This window comes from Hakea prostrata, chromosome 3 (assembly GCF_041222555.1).
Source record: "Hakea prostrata isolate BN-2017 chromosome 3, UWA_Hpros_2, whole genome shotgun sequence".
In the NCBI taxonomy this organism is placed as follows: domain Eukaryota; kingdom Viridiplantae; phylum Streptophyta; class Magnoliopsida; order Proteales; family Proteaceae; genus Hakea; species Hakea prostrata.
Genome location: NC_142602.1, coordinates 2,186,618 through 2,207,096, shown reverse-complemented (window position 1 = coordinate 2,207,096; position 20,479 = coordinate 2,186,618). Strand labels below are relative to the sequence as shown.

The following is a 20,479-nucleotide window of genomic DNA, read 5'->3' as shown; positions in this document are numbered from 1 at the left end:
TTCACCCTAGCTCATATGGTATTAGATCCCCAAGGCTATCCTCAGAAGAGCCTTCAACCACATTAGTCTGTTGTTGCACCACCAAGGCAGTTGCATTTCCCCTGAAATCTGACGATGCTAGATAATCACCAATAGGCCCTAACAATGTCTCCTCATTGTCCCACCCTGCAAGTCCAACCATGTGTGGTGACTGCTCATCATGTCCTCTACCCACCAATATGAGTTGGTAATCATTCTCTATGGATCTAATGAAACTAACAGTCTTTGAACCATCCGTGACCATCTCTTCTTTGTACACGACTTGCTTGTTACTCGCCATCTTAATCCTAAAGTCAGCCACAACAATGTTGTCTAGCTTCACCTGCTTCTCGTAGTTGTCACCATTAACTGAGGCTTCCTGGTGCGGGAGGAAGCGGATCACTGTGAGCTTGACCTTGGGGTTCCAAGACATTCGTGCCGCATACGCCAGTGCCTCTCGATCATCAGCTCCACCCAAGAAGAACATAGCAACAAGAAACTCTTTGCAATGTTTGTAGCTTCTCAAGCGGCCACGATCAACGAGGATAGCCACAGAACAAGGGGCCTTATTGAGGACATTGAAATTCATGGATCTCATGGGACTTTCAGATGGCATTAAGAGAACACCATTGCAAGGCCATTGCTTGTAAAAAGGGATGACGATGAGTGTAACCCTCTTATTGAGTGCTAGTGTACAAACATCATCAGCCATGGTTTCATAAGAGGAGATTGAGGTGAAAGACTGCACAGTGAGACTACCCATAGACTTCTTAGCATAGTTTCTAAACGCTATCACTACACGTCTAGAGAGGTTTCCTATATTTGAAGGTGGTGTTTTGCGTTGTTCATCATGAGAGATAAGAAGCGTGGCGAAGCGACCAATAAGCTCCACAAGGTGAAGAACATAAACACAAATTGGGTTCTCTTTAGTGTGGTTGGAGACTTCAATAAGGTTCATCATAGCTTGGATATGATCTCCATCATGGATGCAAGCCAGAAGCCGAAGCTCTGCGTGAGGCTTTAATTGTAGAATGGTTCTTTTTTGGTAGGCGATATACTTTCTAGATGGACCATAGATGACTCTTACTAAAGGTGTGATCACCCCTGTAATAACCAGCATAGATATGCACATCACAACGAAGGAATCCCCATCTATGAGCTGCATAGATTTCCAAACAAATTAGCAAAACGTTAATAATGAGGGAATGAAAGATATATGCATGTTTATGCTACCTTTTTCCTGTGCATCATTCTGAAGATGGTAATCTCAAGAATCCCCTGGACATTCATAATTGATCCCAATGAGAGAGCTTCTTTCAGAGGCATCCTAAAGTAGAGGGAAGGGGAAAACGCCCCTAAAAATTTTCCCAAGCAAGTTGAGAGGATGACAACTTGAACAATGGCGAATTCCTTGAAACCAATTTCAATGACAGTAAGACACAGACCATTCTTCACAAGGTATAATGGCATGAGTATCCATGTTATAATAACTTCTAGCCTCTTCACCAGAGTTGATCCCAGAGGTGGTCCAGCAGGTATTGTCAAACCCAGCAAGAAAGGTCCTATGATTACATGCTGACCAATGTGCCCACTGATAAATCCACTCATCATGACTGCCACAAGCACGCCAAGGATTAAAGCTTGATTCACTGTCTCCCCTGTCGAATACCTGCTCATCATCCACAACAATGTTGGCTGAATCACAAGTAAAATGAGTCCTATCAACAATGCGAGGACCGCAACCTTTTCCATGTAGTAAAAGATTTGATCCAACAAAGCTGTGTGTTGGTTTGGTTTGAACATTGAGATGAACAACAATAATCCCACAGTGAAAAGGCTACTGATCATTGATGATGACATGGCTAAACGTCCACAATCTGTATTTGCAATCTTGAGCTCAGTAAGGTAGTGAGCAATGACAGGGAAGGATATCATAGTTTCAGCTACTCCTACTAATGGAATGGAATGAGTCATGGTGGGATTTGGCTTCATCCACTTCACCACTATGAAGCAAGCAAGTTTAGATAAAATCAAGGGGACAATAACAACTGAAATGCCTATTGTATAGGCTTTCTTCCCTGATTTCTTTATCAAGATAGGTTCCATTTTAACTCCAACTAAGAAGAAGTAAAACATTATACCGATGTCTGAAACCACATCAAGCATGACTAGGCTTTGTAAGGGGAACAATGTGTTCCTAATTTCCTTCTTGAAACCCAGAAATGAAGGACCCAGTAAGATTCCACCCTAGAAAAACAGGATAACGTATAGATAAGTCAATTTTATCCTCCAAAGGGAGAGAGAGAGAGAGAGAGAGAGAGAGAGAGAGAGAGAGAGCTTACGAGAAGTTGAGAAAGCAGGAGAGGTTGACCAGTGGGCTTGAGAAGGAAAGCCGTGACAAGGATGATGGAAGCACATAGAGAAAGGTGGAAGATGAGGATGGGAGCTTGGAAAGAGAGTGGGTTGCTATTATAGAAAATACCACCGGAACGTGAAGCCATTTTCGCTACTGGAATACAAAGCTTCTTGGCTATTAACGTATTGAAGGGGCTATGAAGCAAATCCACTTGTATTTCATCTGGTTCTATCATTAAGCTTCCCATTGCGAATGCCCAAAAAATAATCAACTAAGTGGAATCCCTCCCCCAATTCTAACTTGCAACTGAACTGCTTAAACTTGTGGTTGTGTGCAGTGACCTGCAACTATCAAGGGGAGATGGAGAGGCAAGAAGACTTGGGAGTCTGCAAATTTTTTTTTTGGGGTGATTACTTGGAGTCTGCAATCAAGCAAGCATATATGGAAGGAAGGATGATTGTTAGGAGGTGAAAACTAAACTCCAAGAGAACGTATTGTGGAAAGATAAAGTGATGAAGTTTGTTTTTTGACTATGTGTTGTTCTCTAAACTTAGAAGATCAGGTGTGGTAAATAAAACTCATCCATTTAAAACTTCTATAACAGTAGCATTTACTTGGATGGTTTACGTCAAAGCCGTCAAAGTAAGACAACCAAAACCCAAAATAGAACTAAAAAAAGACAGAACAAAAACCGTTTAATTTATCTTTATCTAATGGTATATAACTAACTTTTAAAGTTACTTAAAAAAAAAATTAAATGTATTGATAACTAACTTTTGTGGGTAAATTATTTTTTCTTAAAACACAAAAATATAAACCCTAGAAAAAGGACCCTATTGGTAATTTAGGTCAGACTATTTAGGGAAGTAAAAATAATAAGCATTAAAATAAAGATTCTATAACTCCTTTTCAAAATTAAGCTTTCTTTTTTTTTTTCGGATTTTTATTTGGGGCAGATGCTGCTGCCAAGAAGTGACCGCCAGGATTTTGCCACCGATTTGAAAATCAATCGAACGGTGGAAATTAAAAGATAAGGGATCATCTTGTAAATACCATTTCTTATTTTTACTTTTATTGGTTTAATAGTTTGTAAATTTACAAAAAGTACTCCCTGCCTATACGACCCTTTAATCCCGATTTTCAGAAGACAGAGGACAGAAGAAGATAGAAGAAGAAACTGAATGCGGAGTGCACGGATTCTTTCGTAGATCGCAATTTATCTCGCTTCCGCGAACAGTCGAGTGGGAAAAGCAGAAGAAAACTGTTTCGAGGCAATTGCTTGGTGGTAGGAAGGCTAGTGGAGAAACTATATATGAAGCTTTTCCAATGGTACATTTTCATTCAAAGTAACACCGTTCACATTGTAACTCTTATTCAAAACATCTCCAGCGTTCTCTTTTTCTTTTTTACTTTGTTTAACTTATTTGTCTTGCAGAAAGGATCATGGTCTTACACATTTCATTTGTTTATTTATTTCTTACTTAGCTAGTTTCTTGGGTTTTTTATTATGATTTTGGCACTTAGTATTTGAAAATTTTGGGTGTCAATGGGGGAGACACGAGACAAATGACAACTTAGGGATGAGCAGCGATAGTGAGAAGTTCCCAGATGAAATGCTCATGGAGATCGATCAAAACGAAATTGGTACTTCCTAGTTAAGAAATGTGGTCGAACATCCCGTTGACAAAAGTGGTGAAGCCTGTACCATTGGTGTTCCTGAGTTGAGCGAAGAGTTTCTCACCACTACAGCCGTGCATCCATCGGAGCGATCAGTTTTTTTCAATCTTCTTTTATCTTCTGAAAATCGGTGCGGGATTAAGGGTCGTAGAGCCAGGGAGTACTTTTTGTAAATTTACAAACTATTAAACCATTAAAAGTAAAAATAAGAAATGATATTTACAAGATGATCATTTATCTTTTAATTTCCACCGTTCGATTGATTTTCAAATTGGTGGCAAAATCCTGGCGGTCAGCTGCTGGCAGCAGCAGCTGCCCCAAATAAAAATCCTTTTTTTTCAATAATTTTTATGATCAATTAAGCAAAAGAAAAAAGTTCTTATTCTTTAGTATCTCAGGTGAAATCTAACGATTGATTTTAGGAAAAACCTTTTTTTGGTCAAATATTTTAGGAAAACTAACGTAGTTCCTTGGGTATCTCTCCATTTTCTTTCATTATGTGAAACGCAACGATTGATGTAGATGCTTCAAAGTTCAAAAAACCTTGCAGAAACCCAGTAGGACGGGAGAATCTGGAAATAGTGACTGCATGAGTTCCTTCCATTCATTAGACATAAAGCACAGAACTAAGACAAGTACAAGCTAAAAGAGACCCTGTCAGCATGGCAGGGGAAAATTGTCAAACGGGACAAATAGAGATCATTAGATCTGTTGAAATTTCCAAATCGTCCGTTTTCAAGATTCCAGGTCTTCAAAACCCTAGAAATTGAAACTTTGGAATAGAAGGTGCGGATCAAATACACACCAAAATGAAATAAAATAAAACTAGGATTGAAAATAAGAACAAAAATAAAAAATTAGGTATTGTTGAAATGAGAAAAAATAAGGATCTGCCTAGCCAAAATCTTGCCACATGAATTTTACACAATCTTCCACCAATGATCTACTTTTAAGAACACTCCAATATAATTGACACAACTGTTTTATATAGAGGAAGAACGAAGACAAAATTTAAGAGTTCTTTACACTAATACAATACAACAACATAATAGCCCAAGAAATCAAGGACAAATTAGGAACCATAAAATTATCTAATCATGAATAAACTGAATTTAACAAAGACGTGCACTATTGTACAAATTTAAGAAAGATTATAAGAGATGATCATGGACCAATTATCTTTTCTTGAAATTTCCTTTTTGTATTCATTTATCTTCTTCTATCGTTTCTTCATGAGAAGATTCACAATTGGAAAACCTTAATCCACTACTTGTTGAACTCCACACCTACTTGTGCTACATGAATAAACGAAACTAGTGATTCAAGACCAACATCTTCTTCATTAGTAAATGTTCCTATAACATCGACATCTGTACAAAACTCTTTCAAAATGTCTCTCTCTGTGGGCTCCATCTATTCCCAAAATTGAATCAGGCTCTTGCCCGGGGATCAAAAAGATAGGAGAAAAAAAAAATTAAAGAATACTCATACCTGTCAATGCAGGTCTGTACAGTTTTGAGAGGAATCGGCAACCCCAACAAAAAAATTACAGGATCTCACCAGATGACCGGTCAATCTTCGAGTCTTTGAATCTCGCCCATCATGATTCGATTGCTAGTGACTTTAAAGCCAAGAAGAGCAGGGTCAATTTGCCTCCCTTTTTTCCCTTTCTTTTTACCACTCCGGCTCCCTTGGCTGCCATCGGCTGTCTCTAGAGCTCCAGTATCAGACTCCGGTAAGAAAGGCTTCTTAGCACTGCTTTTAAGCATGTCTATAAACGAGGTCTCGGGTGTATCTGTGTCGCTGAAAGATGATGTCCGCCGAAAATGCACATCTTTCTTACCAAACACAGAATTTTCAGAAACCTGGCAAGCTAGACTCACTCCTGAATCTCGTCTCCCCTCTGGGAAAGCTACAAATAGGGAAATCACAAAAATAAATGTTATAGAAGGACCAATAGAAAATATATGCGCATTAAGCCAACAGAGAAATAACACAAATTTTATACAACCCACATAACATCCCCCCAAAAAAAATAATTAAAAAAAAGAAAGTGTAAAAAACAAAAAAACCAAAAGCAAAATCCCAAAAGGAGGCTTGGTCTGATAACCAGTAAGACCCTCTGCTTGTTTCTTAAAATTTTCCTTGCAAATAGGATTCTTAAACCATGTAAAATTTTTCTTAATTCGTATCATTGTATGCCAAGAAATGGCATGGAAAGCTTTCAGGGAATTTATGTTTCTAAACCTAATTGTGGAAACAATTGGAGCCTACAAGGCACTGAAAGTAAATAAAATTAAAATGGGCAAACCGGTGCCGAAAGTCTCCCCACAAGCAGGTCCCGGGAAGGGGTCAGAGTAACTAATATTAATTACAAATTATTAAAAAAAAAGGTAGAAATTTTACAATCATGTACTAAAATTTATATCAAATATGCTAATCTTGTGAAATAGACGATTTAGCGTTGTAATGTACCCTTAAGCACTCTCTTAGGAATAACTTATATTTCTGTTTATGACCTATTTGTATTTATTTGTGACGTTATTATAAAACAAGAAATACATTCAGTATAGTCGGCAAACTTTTATAGATATTGCAGAACACAAAACCCTAAACCAAAAGTATGAGTACTCCAATATGTGGAGACTTAAGCTCTTGGGTGCTTATATAGGCACAGGATCGAGACTCGGGTGCGCATAGGGCCCCATCGTCAGTACTCGAGATTCCTTCCGGATAAGCACGAACAAAGGTGACACGCATGCCACGTGAAAAGAAGGCGCACTAAGTAGTGGCGCCGAAAGTAAAAGATTCGGTGCGCACACTGAAAGAAAGAAAAGATGGGCACGTAGGCCCCACACGCTATTTCCAAAGTAAAGGCACCATCAGTAGTGCCTGGGTCCACACGCTTCCCTGTGAACTTCGGGGGTCCACGTGGTAACGTCTTCTGCCAGTTTTGCAGTAGCATCCACCATTTTCAGTGTTGCTTCTTCCATCTTGCCCAATTCTTCGTGACACCAGGTGTGTGACCGATTTTCTGCATTATATAACTTTTCAATTTTTGGGGCATAGTGGGTAGCAAGCATATTGCAGGTGAGCTGCTTTGCGCAAAGAACCCTTTTAGCTGCCGTAATATGTCCAACTTCTCGGATAGATTTCTACAAGTCCAGGATGGATCGGAGCAGCTGCCTCTGTTTGTCTTGTAGTGTGGCCCAAGCTTTCTGTTCCAATTCCGCCATAGACCTTTGACCCGTTTCTTCAACCTGTTGGGACTGAGCAACCCGAGCGGATGCGAATAAGGTCCGTATACTGCGAGGCCCTCGGGCACTCGAGTGGTTGAATTTCCTCATATACTTGCTGATGCAAGAGTATACTAGGGATGGGTATCTCGCTTGCTTCTGGACTGTTAGATGATTCACTGTGACTGGACATGCTTGCGATGAGTGAGCAAGCCTTGAGAGTTTATCGGCAAGATAGTTTTAGGAACCGTCAATATGCTCTATGTGGACTTGAACTCCGGTTCCGGTGAGGTAGTCCACGAATTGAAGCCAACGTAGCCTTGAAGGCTTATGGTTTACAGATATATAGCTTGATAGTCAGTTCTTAAGGTTACCTGTTGCTTGTCGAGATAATAGATCTTAAAGGCCTCCAGTGAATTTATAGCCGCTGCAATTTTTGCGTCTATAGTACTTTTGATGATCGGAAACCGACCACTGGCATAGGCTGAGATCTTTTCAAGACTGCGTGAGTCATGCTCACGTGGCTTCCACTTCAAGATTCCTCCCCATCCTTCCATGCATCCATCACCCTCAATAATGATAAAATTTATTGGAGGGGGAATCTCTAGATCCGGCAGATCCTTGGCAATCTGCTTTATTTTTCTGACGAGTTCCCAGTCAAATGGCTTCATCTTTTTGTCGGCCATACGGGCTCGTCTTTTGATCCGGGGGGCCCAGTAGGACCCCCTGAAGTTCACAGGAAGCGTGTGGACCCAGGCACTACTGATGGTGCATTTACTTTGTAAATAGCGTGTGGGGCCTACGTGCCCATCTTTTCTTTCTTTCGGTCTGCGCACTGAATCTTTTACTTTCAGCGCCACTACTTAGTGCGCCTTCTTTTCACGTGGCCTGCGTGTCACCTTTGTTCGTGCTTATCCGGAAGGAATCTCGAGTACTGACGATGGGGCCCTATGCGCACCTGAGTCTCGATCCTGTGCCTATATAAGCACCCAAGAGCTAAAGTCTCCACATATTGGAGTACCCATACTCTTGGTTTAGGGTTTTGTGTTCTGCAATATCTATAAAAGTTTGCATTCTACTCTTCAATCTTTGTTTTCACTACCTTTGAGCCTCATTAAAGATCCTTAAGCCTTAAGATTCCGGTTTGTACACCAGGTCTTAGGTTTTGGGGCAGGGTTTAGGGTTTGAAGTTTTGGGTTTCGATTTCGTTTGGGTTTTGGGATTGTTTTGGTTTATCTTGTAAATATAAATTTTGCTTTAGTTTTGGTTCGCTTATACTGATTTGAATTGGTTTTGATAGCCCCAAAATATTAATAAAGTGGAGATGGGAGCAAGTTGGAGGTTGAGAGAGAGCTAGAGAGAGATAAAGTGACCTCTTGTTCTAATTTTTTATGATTTTACCATTTAACCCCTACTTATGTAGTAATTCTGCACATGTTCATTAATGGTACCTGCATAATTTTTTTTTAGCAATTTTTGGAAATTAATCATAAACAGCCGTTGATCTATTTAGAAATTTATGCTTAAATTGACTTATTTTAATGAGAGACAGGGTCATAAATCAATACCAATACATCTACTTATATTTGTAGGTGAAACAATCATACATTCAAACTTATCAAAGAGAGCCTTTATAAATTACGCAAGTAATTGAGTTGAGAAGTGAAGCAACTTTTAGTAATTAATTACTTCATTCTGATTGTAGTCATATTATCATTGTCAGTAACGACTAGCAGAAGTTCTCATTTTATTTCCATTCAATTCAAAACAAAAAAGCTGACAAAGCTGATGGCAATTTTACTTAGCAAAAAGTGAAATACCCAGTACCCCTTTGCACAAAACAATTAGTGCTGTTCCAAAAGAAAAACTAAAGTTGATTAAGGCATCCATACCTTCAGGAGGAGCAATATTCATTATGACTCTCCCTTTCACGGATGGGGAAGAAATTAGGTGAGACTGTGTATCATGAGATGATAAAACATGTGTGACGGGCGGACGTTTTGCCAAAGAGCTATCTGTCCCTTGAGATAGCAAAGTTCTTGCCCTGACAAACAAAAATACATGTAAAAACAATGGCTGTCCAAAATTCATTACCAACACTAAATTTAACAAGACTACCATCTGCTGCTACAAACAATAGCTGGTTCTACAACATTTGGACCACCGCATTATAAATAAGATATCATGGGCGCCCACACGTTTCTATTGCTAAGCCAACAGAATTTTCAACTAGATCAAAGACAGAGTTAAGCAGGATTCAGAAAGTTAAACTACATAGCATCCCCATGAAAGCAATGTTTAAAACATTAAACAGGGCAAGATTGAAGTAAGGTGAATCTCAGCCCTATCTGAACTTGGAACAACTTTAGGTTAGATATTTCTTCACTCAATTAATCCCCTCATCATCTATAGCTAGTTTCTAACAGGAAAAAAACAGGCATTGAGAGTAGGGTTATAATGCAATCTTCAAAACCAAATTATGGATCTCGGATGCCAGCAGGCCCCAATATTCAAACCCAGCAATCGGACCTGAAATAAAAGCAACTACATTGATAAGGGAAGACAAAAGTTGATGGAAGAGGTGGGAAAAGAGATAAGACCAATCTTCTCGGAAGGAGGGAAGAGTAGAGAAAAAATAGATACCAAATACTGATCCCATACTGCTTAAAGCCCTCAGTAGCAGCTAAACCCTTTGCAAAATCATATTCTTTTTTCAAATCATCCACATTGATGGGGGCTTACACATTACATATATAAAACACCAAAATCTTATCATTTTACTCACAAAACGATTCCTAATCACACTCAGGCCACTCTAATAATCATAACAGAACTCTTATCTAGCTTCTAGGTATTCTAATCCATCCAGTCCGTGTACTACCATTACCCTCATTTATCAGCTTATAAATTAGACATTACTATATAGCCAAGAAAATTAAAGGCCTAATTTATAATATTACCATCCAAAACATGATTTCAGATAAATGGCTACCACGGTACAATGAGTCTCCCAAGCATGTGTATAGGCATCCATTCAGGATTATACATAATGCAACAGCAGTAAGAGATTGTTATCCTATCATGTAATGCCTCAAGCAGCATGAAGGCCAATGAGAGTTAGGGGAAACTGGGCTCAGCTCTGATTTCACATGGTCTGTCCAGGCGCAGGAAACAAGCAAAATCTCAGACAATATATTATCTGAAAAATCTAACCACGGACCAAGGCAACTAAATGCCTGCAAGGAAAAGACAAAAGAACAAAGAATACAGACAATGACAGGGACAGATATGACGTTCTGGTTACCAATACATGATTCATCAAGGTATTCAGTGTTGTAATATTAGTCCGACAGCGCGGGGGGGGCTATAAAGATGCCTCTCCTCCTTATTATCCCGAATATCTTCTCTCTTAGATATTTCTTTATTTATAGTGGAGTTTTCTCTCTTGCCCATATATTATTGTGTCTTTCTTTTCTCTTAGTTGTTATTATTGTGTTCTTCTTTTCTCTTATTTGCGGATTGTTCTATTCGGTGGGTTCTTCATAACCCGACATTCAGGACAGCAATGAAACCCATCACTGGCTCCATACCTGTCCTTTGCCATCTCTTCACCGTATGTGCTGTCCAGTCCTGTCTCATAGTTGTAGCGCCCTACATTTCCACCAACAGGATTTAGTAAGTGCAGCCAGCAACATGAACAAAATGCAAGTCCAATGAAGAAGATAATGCTCAACAAAACCTACCAGCATTACCAAGTAGATTATGCCCTGTAGGGGCGTTAATTGGCACATCAGCATCCACAGAAGACACACTTGCTTGCTCATCCATGCTTTCTTGAATCTCTGATACCGACTTACTTCCAACCTTACTTTTGGACAAGCGCTTCTTCCCCTTCTTTCCATCCTTAGTTTCTGATAAGTCACCATATACAGACGATTTACCAATAATGTTAGAATCCGCATAGAAGGACTGAGAGCTCTCATTTATGCCAGGAAAGAACTGTTCTTCCTCAATCAAAGCTCCAGAATTAGATCTCATGGATAGTCTTTCACTACTTTCCAGACTACTAGACTGCTCATCCAAGCTTGCATTTAAAAACCGATCCTGCAGACTGTTGCCTGAGTTAGACCCACGGGAACCATCCACAAAAGAACTGTTCAGACCAGGCTGTGGATCCAAAGAGGCAGAGCTAGAAAAGAGCCAAGATGGTTCTCTTATTTCAAGTGATGTAGGACCATCACCCATTCCAACCGACTGATTAGAATGATTTCCCAGTTTCTGGTGCAGATCAAACAGCATCCGTTTTGAATTATTTTCATTTAGTTCAGCTGATGCCCACAGACCAGGGACCTCAGAAGTCGCACTAAGTTCTAACCCTCTTTTCTGATGCTCTGCTTCAAGATGCAATTGTTGGATCCGGGATTCAATCCAGTGATCAGCCTTCTGACCATTTCGATCAGACCAGCGGTTCTCCACTGCATCTGAATGTGAAGCAAAAATCCGCTTTCCAACTTGCTGTTGATGAGAGTGAACACTGGAAGAAAATGAACCCACTTGACCACTTGGGTGCATGTGATTGAGTTGCTCCTGTAACTCTAGACCTTGAGCACCGGACAAAGCATTAACATCCAAGTTCATTCTAGGAGTCCCAGCAGGCAAAGACAATGACCTCTCCAAATTCCAGTGTACTGGGCTCATAAAGACCTCGCTGCATCCGTTCCTGTACTCCAAAATTCCGTTCAAGATGATTTAGTTGATCCTCAAAAGGGGAGGGCCTCTGCAGTCGCTGGTAGAAGTCCAGTGGAGCAAAATCCGCAGACTGAACCTGGTGAGCACTTGGGGTGCTTCTGACAAACTGACCATTTTCATCCACAGACCAGGCACCAGCAATGTGCCTCTCTTCTTCCATCCCCATCTGTTGCCTTGACTCCATAGAGAATTGTCTTGCCTGCAGCTGCTCCTGCTGAAGTTGTTGCTCCAAAGAGAGCATCTGCCCATGCTTTGCATGCGATAGGAACTCAAATGGATCATTGTGATGTTCTCTACGTTCTCTCTGTTGACTTTGGCTAAATTTCATTTGGATGAGCTGCTGCTCAAAAGATGGATCAAGATGCCTGCGAAGAGGCTGGGAATGTTGTTGCAGTTCACGCAGGAAGTGCTGCCTGAACAAAGCCTGATCAAGCATGTTGTCAGCCCTTACAGGATCCATACGTGATTGTGCAAAGCCAGTCTCATGCATTTGATGATGCCGTAACTGTTTAAGAAGCAACTGTCTAACTTGAGACTGTTGTTGCTGCTGGAGCTGAAGCTGCTGCTGCTGCTGTTGTTGGAGCTGAAACTGCCGCTGCTGTTCTTTCTGCTGCAATTGCTGCTGCATCTGCTGCTGTTGTTGGAGCTGAAACAGTCGTTGCTGCTGTAGTTGAAGCTTTAAATGATGCTCAAATTCAGGCATTGCTGGTTGTTGATAGCATGCAGAATTCCTGTTTCTAGATAAACCAGAACCTGGTACCTGCTCCAGGACTGATTCATTCAAGTGCAAAGAAGGATGAGACAAAAAATTTGCTGGCTGTAGTGGTGGCTTTTGCAATTGTTGTGACATCAAGTGCTCAGATAGATCAAAGCGATTGGATTCTTGTTCCAGGTGGGATGGGTGGATATCAGCTGTGCCTTTATGTAAATTGCCATTTTGAATTATGTCTCTTCTATAGCCATTTGACCATGCATCCCCAGCGAGAGAGGGATCAACCACTGCACCGAATGAGCTGTGCTTATTACTGGCAGCAGAAGGTGTATCTCTTCCAACAAGGGGATCAATAACATGGCCCTGGTCGCTGACACCAGAAGCCATGTTTGATGACTGGGTACGCCTCAGATGAGGACCATCAAGCTCAGACCACAACAAGCCAAAAGGATGCAACTTGCTGTCCTGCTGATTTGACATTGTATTTTCTACCAAGTTATTTGAATGAAGAGGGAGGCTGGCAGCATTTGGCAAAATATCACCAATATTAGTAGAGTACTTGGCAACGGGATTTTCGCTACTGCTTCCAAGCCTTCCAGGAAACACAACTTCTGAATAAAATAAATACGAAATATTATTATCTCAGAATCGTAATTATATATTAAGCAGCACAAAAAAAGAAGAGAAAAAAACCCACTATTACTAACCTTCTGCTTCCACAACAAAATCATGGAAGTTTTGACCCTCGGAGTAATGGGGTTCCATTGGATTGTCACGTTCAGACATTACCGAGTGAACATTGTGAGCAGTACGATCTTCAAATTCAGAAGTCATCCAGTTCTGGCCATCTATGCCAACTGAACCCACAAAAACAGGGGCAGAGGCAGGAGGATGGGCATGGGCAGAAGGAGGAGCCATAAGTGACTCGACACCACCTCCAGTAGCCTCAAAAGGTTGAAGCTGATCAGGTGCATTAGAACTAGAGAAGGACCCAACCTTGGTCTTTAAATGTGGCATGACTTCCCCAAGTCCCTGAAAAGGTGTTCCTTCTGGAGCATCTGAGAGACAGACTGGTAAATCAGTCCCAAAGAAGCCCTGCTCAAACCATGAAATGATGTCAACACCTAGAAATGGTCCTTGGATCTCTCCTTGAGGATCACGGTAATATAAACTCCATTCTTCAGGTGGGGTACACCTTTCTATAAGTTTTCCTACACCATTGCTCTTTAAGTACGGTTCATGACTACTAGAAACTGGCTGGACATAAGAGAGATCAAAAAGAGAACTTGAATCATCAGGAAGCTTGCTACTAATATCAACATTAGCAGCGGACATAAGGCCCCCAGCACTAGGGTGCCTGGGGGAAGCAGAATTTTCTGACTGCTGATTTTCCCCACTTCTGTTAACATGGTTAGCACCACCAAATCCTGCAACATCAGAGACATCATCACTCTTTGGAACTGCCATGCTCGAGCCATCAGATTGTGTCCCACCATCAATCAAAAAGTTATTTTTGCGTTTCTCAATAAAAGAATCTCTTTCTGCAGTAAAATACATACAACACAACTTTCAAAGGAGAACAAACAACCTAAGTAAGCCAGCTATATGTTAAATTACATGGAAATATCTGTAATGATCAAAAGATGCAAGGTATTTCTCCTTACCATCACAGACGGAAATTTCTGAAGCACTTGTCCCACAAGCATCACTGATAGCAGCACTTTCAAAGCATTCATTGGACTCCAGCATGCTAACAGAAAAAATAATTTCTTGCTTACCCTCACACAATGTTAGAACCCCATCACCTGAAAGGGGGAAAAAACTATAGTGAATTTCTTTTTTTTTGGTTGGGTGGGGGGGGGGGGGGGGTTGTTTAAGCATAAAACGGTTCAGCAACAATACATAGTTATCAGAAAGCCAGATCTTTTTTTAATTCTCTCCTGGATGAATTAAGCCTGATCTATTTAATCAGCCAGCTAAAGAACTTAGACAAACTTAAATACCTGTTGAATCTTCATTTGATCTACTCATGTTATCCCGGGATGAACTATGTACAACTCCACTGCTTGTGATCTTTCCTTTCAATATATCATTAAGGACAGCCTGGTCACATCATATGAATCAATTTAATGAAAGGAAGAATAAAACTAATAATTGAGAACCACAATATTTAACATGAATTTCCAAAAATGAACTATAGTCAGAGCTAGAAAACCCTCAAATCTGTACCTGTTCATCAGCATCAGGTATAACAAATGCCAAAGGCTCAACAGAGCTTTCCTGAGTTATAGTTGGAACTTCACCATACCAATCAGGTTGTGCATTGACATACGGAACAACCTTTTTCTTACGGTAAATATCAAGCAGCTTGCCTCTAGGATAACAAAACAAATCTCTAAGGAGGCCAGACCTCCCATGTACATTTTCATTCTTATCTAAAGGAGCACCAATAGAGCCTGCAGAGGGAGGCCTATTAAGAGACAGGTTTCCTGTGATGTTTGATCTCCCTCGTCCTTGAGCAAATCCAACATTTGAACCCTCCATTCTTCCTCTCTCCAGTCCAAATCCAGGTGCAGCACGGTACACATTTGACCCACTTGAATGAATTTCTAGCCGGTGTCGTGGCCTCCATTTATCACGAGAATCAGTTTCACGCTCAGAAGCAGAACGATTGCTGCCAACAAAAGATTGCTTCTCACCATGAGCATCTTCCTTGTCGACTTCCATCCTTTTCTCAGCTCGAGATTCTTTCTCTTTGTCATCCGGACCCCATCTTGAGGACCATTTGCTGTCTCGTCGTGTTTCATGCCCAGAACTACGATTATTTACATCATTCCAGCGATCCAAAGAAGGCAAATTTTTACCGTCAGCAGTACTATCAACACGACGATCATCTTTTCTGCGGTCTCTTCTACCTAGTAAACCAGTTTCTCTCTCCTCCTCACGCCAACGACGACTACTTTCAATATCAGTTGCAGCCCTCCTCCAATCTTTTTTGTCCTGAGGTGCATCTAAACGCCAACCCTCTTTCTGAGTTGGATCGATGGAGCTTCCATGAGGCAAAGAATTCGGTGCCCGTACCTCCTATCAAAAGCAAATGAATAACATTTATCATTTCACTGAACAAAATGACCTAAGCAATAAATCTCCAAAGTAGTATTAACAAAGAAAAATCACAATACTTTATTTGGTACGAAGTAGTTTTAATTGGAAAAAAACATACACCAAAATTATGATAAAAAGCATACAAAGCTCATCACAAGCTTCCATGCCAAAACAATACATCATCACCTAAACACTTTCCAATTCCCTTTGCCAATTCGTAAGAGTTTTTACACATTCATGCAGAGAAACCCTACGTGACCAAATCAGTGTCAATTTGTCGTAAAGTCGAGATATTTGGTACTCAGCAGTTTTAATTGGAAGCTTATAACTTCTAAACGCTTAATAGTTGTAATACGAAAATTGTGGCTAAAGAGAAAACCCAGTGCACGAGGGTACCATTGCCGTAGGAGATTTTAACTGCAGAATGAAAAAAATCTGTTGTATCCAGAAAACAAATAAATGGAAAGAGTTTCTCAAGTTAGAAGTTTCAAAGGAATGGAAATGAGAATCCCATCATACCCACAGTTTTACGCACACCCCAATGACTCTGTTGCTGGCTACACCTTAAGTTCTTAATTACAAAAGAACATAATAATTGTTCTACAGACCTAGAGAAAAAAGTGTAAAAGAAAAGGTCTATAGAATAAGAAATGGCACTTTAATCCATAGGATGGCTTTATAGACTATGAACCTAAAACTCAATGAAAATCTCAAAAAAGGAATATCATATTTGTACAATATAGCTCCACAGACAAGCCGGGTTTTTTTTTTTAAGAATAAAAGACTCCAACTGTTCAATTCATCGAGTGGTTTAGAAATTCGAACACATGCTAACTGTATTGACCTGTTCTGTAAGACGCGTAAATGAGGCAACAAATTTTCACTAATTACATGTACTTTACAGTGGCCGAGATAGTGTGGTTGGACATCTGTTCACTCTTTCTCCCAAAATTAAAAAACTATCAAAAAATTAAGGTATCTGAGCCAAAGAAAGGATGAGTCTCTTACCCCAGATGCACTAGAAAGTGCTGATTTAGTCTCACTTGGTTTGGCATAGAGCCACTGGGGAGACAAAGGTATGTTGTTCTCTGATATTGCTTGATCTGCAGCATAAACCAACAAACATCCAAATTGCCTGGTAAGGAATCTCATAAGCCGAAAATTAAACATATCCTAAAGACAATAGATATGACTCTCAACAAAATAGATGTCAAACTACTTACAATTTTAGAAAATGAATAATGAGAACAGAAACCAAGAACAGTAGGAAAAAGAGATTTTTTTTTAATACCAAAACTGAGAGAACACAAGAGAAAAGACTACCTTTCGGTTCATCAAGAAACCCCACAAGTGTCCTTTCCTCATCAATCCCTCCTGAGACTTCCTCTAAAATGGAGTCAAAGAAATGTAAATAGTTAGTGTACCCACCCACAATTTCAGAAGCTGACTTCAAAGGACAGAATACAGGAATAATCAATTACACCATAACTGGATTGAGGATGAAAACGAAAAGAAAGCCTACAGCAGACCATAGAAAAAAATATCACCACAATTGTCAACAGCAATACCAGTGAATAACATTCTTGAAATTATACAACTACTTCTAAAAGGAAACTAGGAACAAATAAATCCTAAACTAGCAAAGATGCTGGCAAAGCTATAACCATAAACTAGCACTTATTTAGGACAGTAACAAAGTATAAGCAAAAGATAGTGCAAGTCAGGAGAAATAGCATAGGATAGCAGTTATGCAACACGATGCAGGCCCTTGAGAAGGAAATACTAACTATTTATCTATGCTAAGACAGCGAAATCACCTCCAGAGTAAAGAGAAGTTCTATTTACATTCAACGTTAGGAATTCCAAGTTACACAGCCATCAAAGTTTACAATATTCAACAAGAATGTATGATAACCCAGATAATAGGTATGATGCTAGGGTTTAAAGGACAACCCGTATTTGCAGACACCCCCTACAGCTCCAAAGAGAAAGGGGGGGGGGGGGGAAGCAGCACATGAAGTGTTGGAGAAAGTAACACAACTTCAGTAACGCACTAATATAGTTACAGCTCCCAAGGTGAAGTTATCTATCTGGGGCACAACAACGATCTTATGCATCAGTTTCCAAGACGAAGTTAAGTAAGATGTCAAAGGCACAAAGCGAATCTTATACATCACCAAAAACCAATGAAGCAGAGCACTATACTACAGTATCCAACCATAGCATCCAACAATCGAAGTTTACTGAATTTGGCAATACGCACACTAAAAGTCTCGACTATGACCATGCAGCAAAGCCTTTGTGATCTATAGAATCAATAGAAACTACAGAAACCATAGTTTTGTATACCTATTACACAAACCAGAAGTGACGGGCTAAAATAAATCAAACCTAGCACCTGAAAACCTTATATTTTCACTACAACCCTACACGATGGTTTTTTTGAAAAATGAGTAAGAATATCCATAGAGCAAAACGGCATATAATGCGGAAAAATCCTTTGTCAAACCAAGAGCCACAGGTTCCAAATACTTCGGATCGTTCAAAAACCATCACTGGAGAGTTACATCACATCAAACCCAAACATTATCCGATCAAACAATCGTACACTAACTACGGAACGCAAAACGTAAGTATTCAAAAACCCAGAGTACCTTTAGTGCTCCAAGTCTCATCTCCCGTTTTCAATGAAAGAAGATCCACCGGTAGATCAGCCTTCGCATCAGCCATCGCTGCAGAAAGCGTCGGGAAGTAGATCGACAAGAAAGTAAGACTATAATTGGGAATCTAAGAAAACACAGGAAGGTAACGAGCGCAATACGAAACGGGAACCGACGAAATTATAAGAACTCAACCAGGGCTTAACAGGAAGCAAGTAAAAGTTGAAGAAATCCAAAATGGAGACTTTTCACGGTTTCATGAACTATAGGGCTTCGAAATTTTCATGAACATAGACGAATTGCAGAGAGACTGTCGCGGAGAGAGCGAGGGAGAAAGAGCGCAACCGGGAGGATGCAAAGGGTGAGGGTTTGGATGGCCGAAAAAACAACGAAATAATGTTTCAATTTTCGGAACTTAAAATGAACAATCTGAATTGGTCATTTAATTATTCAATTATCTATATTAGTTTCTAATTATTATATACTCTTTCTCATATTCGTTTTCTCTTTAAGCATTGCTCCTACTCTACCCAAAATAAATAAATAGAAGCATTGCTCCTACGATGCCTAAAAAAGGACTTTTGAGAAAAAAACTCATTTTTTTTCTTCCGGTAAAAAAATATCTCACAATACCAATACTAGCCGATTCGTATCTTTATTTGACCCAACCGAGATGATACATATCGATACGTATCTCCATTAAATTACACTAAAATACATTAGCCAGAACAATACAATACTCGATACAGGACGATACGGCTTTTAAAATCATATGACCAATACAATACACGATAGCGATACTTTAAACCTTGCTATCATCTTTTTGGATCCAAAGGCATTGCAAGTTTGCAACATGGATGTGCTTTAAACACAATAAACATTCTATGTAGAGTCAATAATGCTAAAAATGCAAGGTTGGTAGAGTAGTAAAATCTATATTTTTCAGTGGAGAGATCATAGATTCGACTATTGCGGACGACAAAGCTTCCCCATAGGATGTAATCGAGATACGTGCAAGCTGACCCAAATGAATCTCAGATACCACAAAAAAAAAAATAATAATACTAAAAATGGTAATTTATGTAAGCACCCCAAGGCTACAAGGGTCACACAAACTTAAGATCGATTTACAATTTTTTATGTAGCCTTACATCTTTCTGTCTCCATGAATGATAGTTTTGTTTCTCCTTCATCTAATTCATACATGCCCCAATAAACTTCAAGGAATTTTGTTCTGAGATGATAAACTTCAAGTATTTTCTGATGCTGCATAAATAGTATCCGTGTGACCTATCACCCGTTTATTCATCACCCATCCTCTTGTTACATTCGATGACTATCTGATTTGATTATTTTTCCAACCAATGCATTGTGCATGACGATATTCAAGAGAATTAGGCCAACGTCAACTAAAACAAGGATTATAAACCTTTAAATTTTTCTATTTGCTGCCACATGGATGATATCCGTGTGACTCATCTGCTTTCCCCTTTGGGAAATGGTTTCCTTTACCATAAACTCATAGCATCAAATGGTCAAGGTAAGAGAGAAAACAAAGATACTCAATCAATTTGAAAGAACTATATTGCTGTGAAAATTCTTCCATTTGGTTGTTATGGGAGTGGTTAGACATGTCGAGGTAATTTGACCATGAGAAACGAAGGCCCTACACAAAATTGCATCTTTCCTCCATAATCCGCATGCTACTACACCTAGATCCACAGAAGCCAAAAGTGATCCCATGCTTAAATTAAAAAATATACAATTATCCAATGCAAAAAAAAAAAAATGTGGGACATAAGGACTACCAAACTGTATGAAAGTGACCTTAAAACCACAAGAACAATTGCCTTATTTTGATCACATAATTTTCGGTGCTCTGAACTTAAAAGTATTATATTCTAAAATAATAATTATAATATTCTAAGGGAAAAAAAAAAGGGAAAGAAAAAAAAAAAAAGGGCAA

The 20,479-nt window shown here is 39.6% G+C and overlaps 1 protein-coding gene and 1 pseudogene across 1 annotated transcript; both read right to left on the bottom strand.

Moving 5' to 3' along the window:
* Window position 1: 1 nt before the first annotated feature.
* LOC149019936 (cation/H(+) antiporter 15 pseudogene) lies at window positions 2-2,621 on the bottom strand (annotated as a pseudogene).
* Window positions 2,622-4,472: 1,851 nt separating this feature from the next.
* Window positions 4,473-18,959, bottom strand: LOC149019935 (uncharacterized). The gene is given in 12 exon segments (XM_089147932.1): window positions 4,473-5,963; window positions 9,180-9,331; window positions 10,878-10,938; window positions 11,031-11,961; window positions 11,963-13,359; window positions 13,456-14,289; window positions 14,413-14,553; window positions 14,752-14,851; window positions 14,978-15,832; window positions 16,862-16,956; window positions 17,177-17,239; window positions 18,508-18,959. Coding segments are annotated over 12 exon segments (5,046 nt in total). The 5' UTR covers window positions 18,584-18,959; the 3' UTR covers window positions 4,473-5,622.
* Window positions 18,960-20,479: the final 1,520 nt, after the last annotated feature.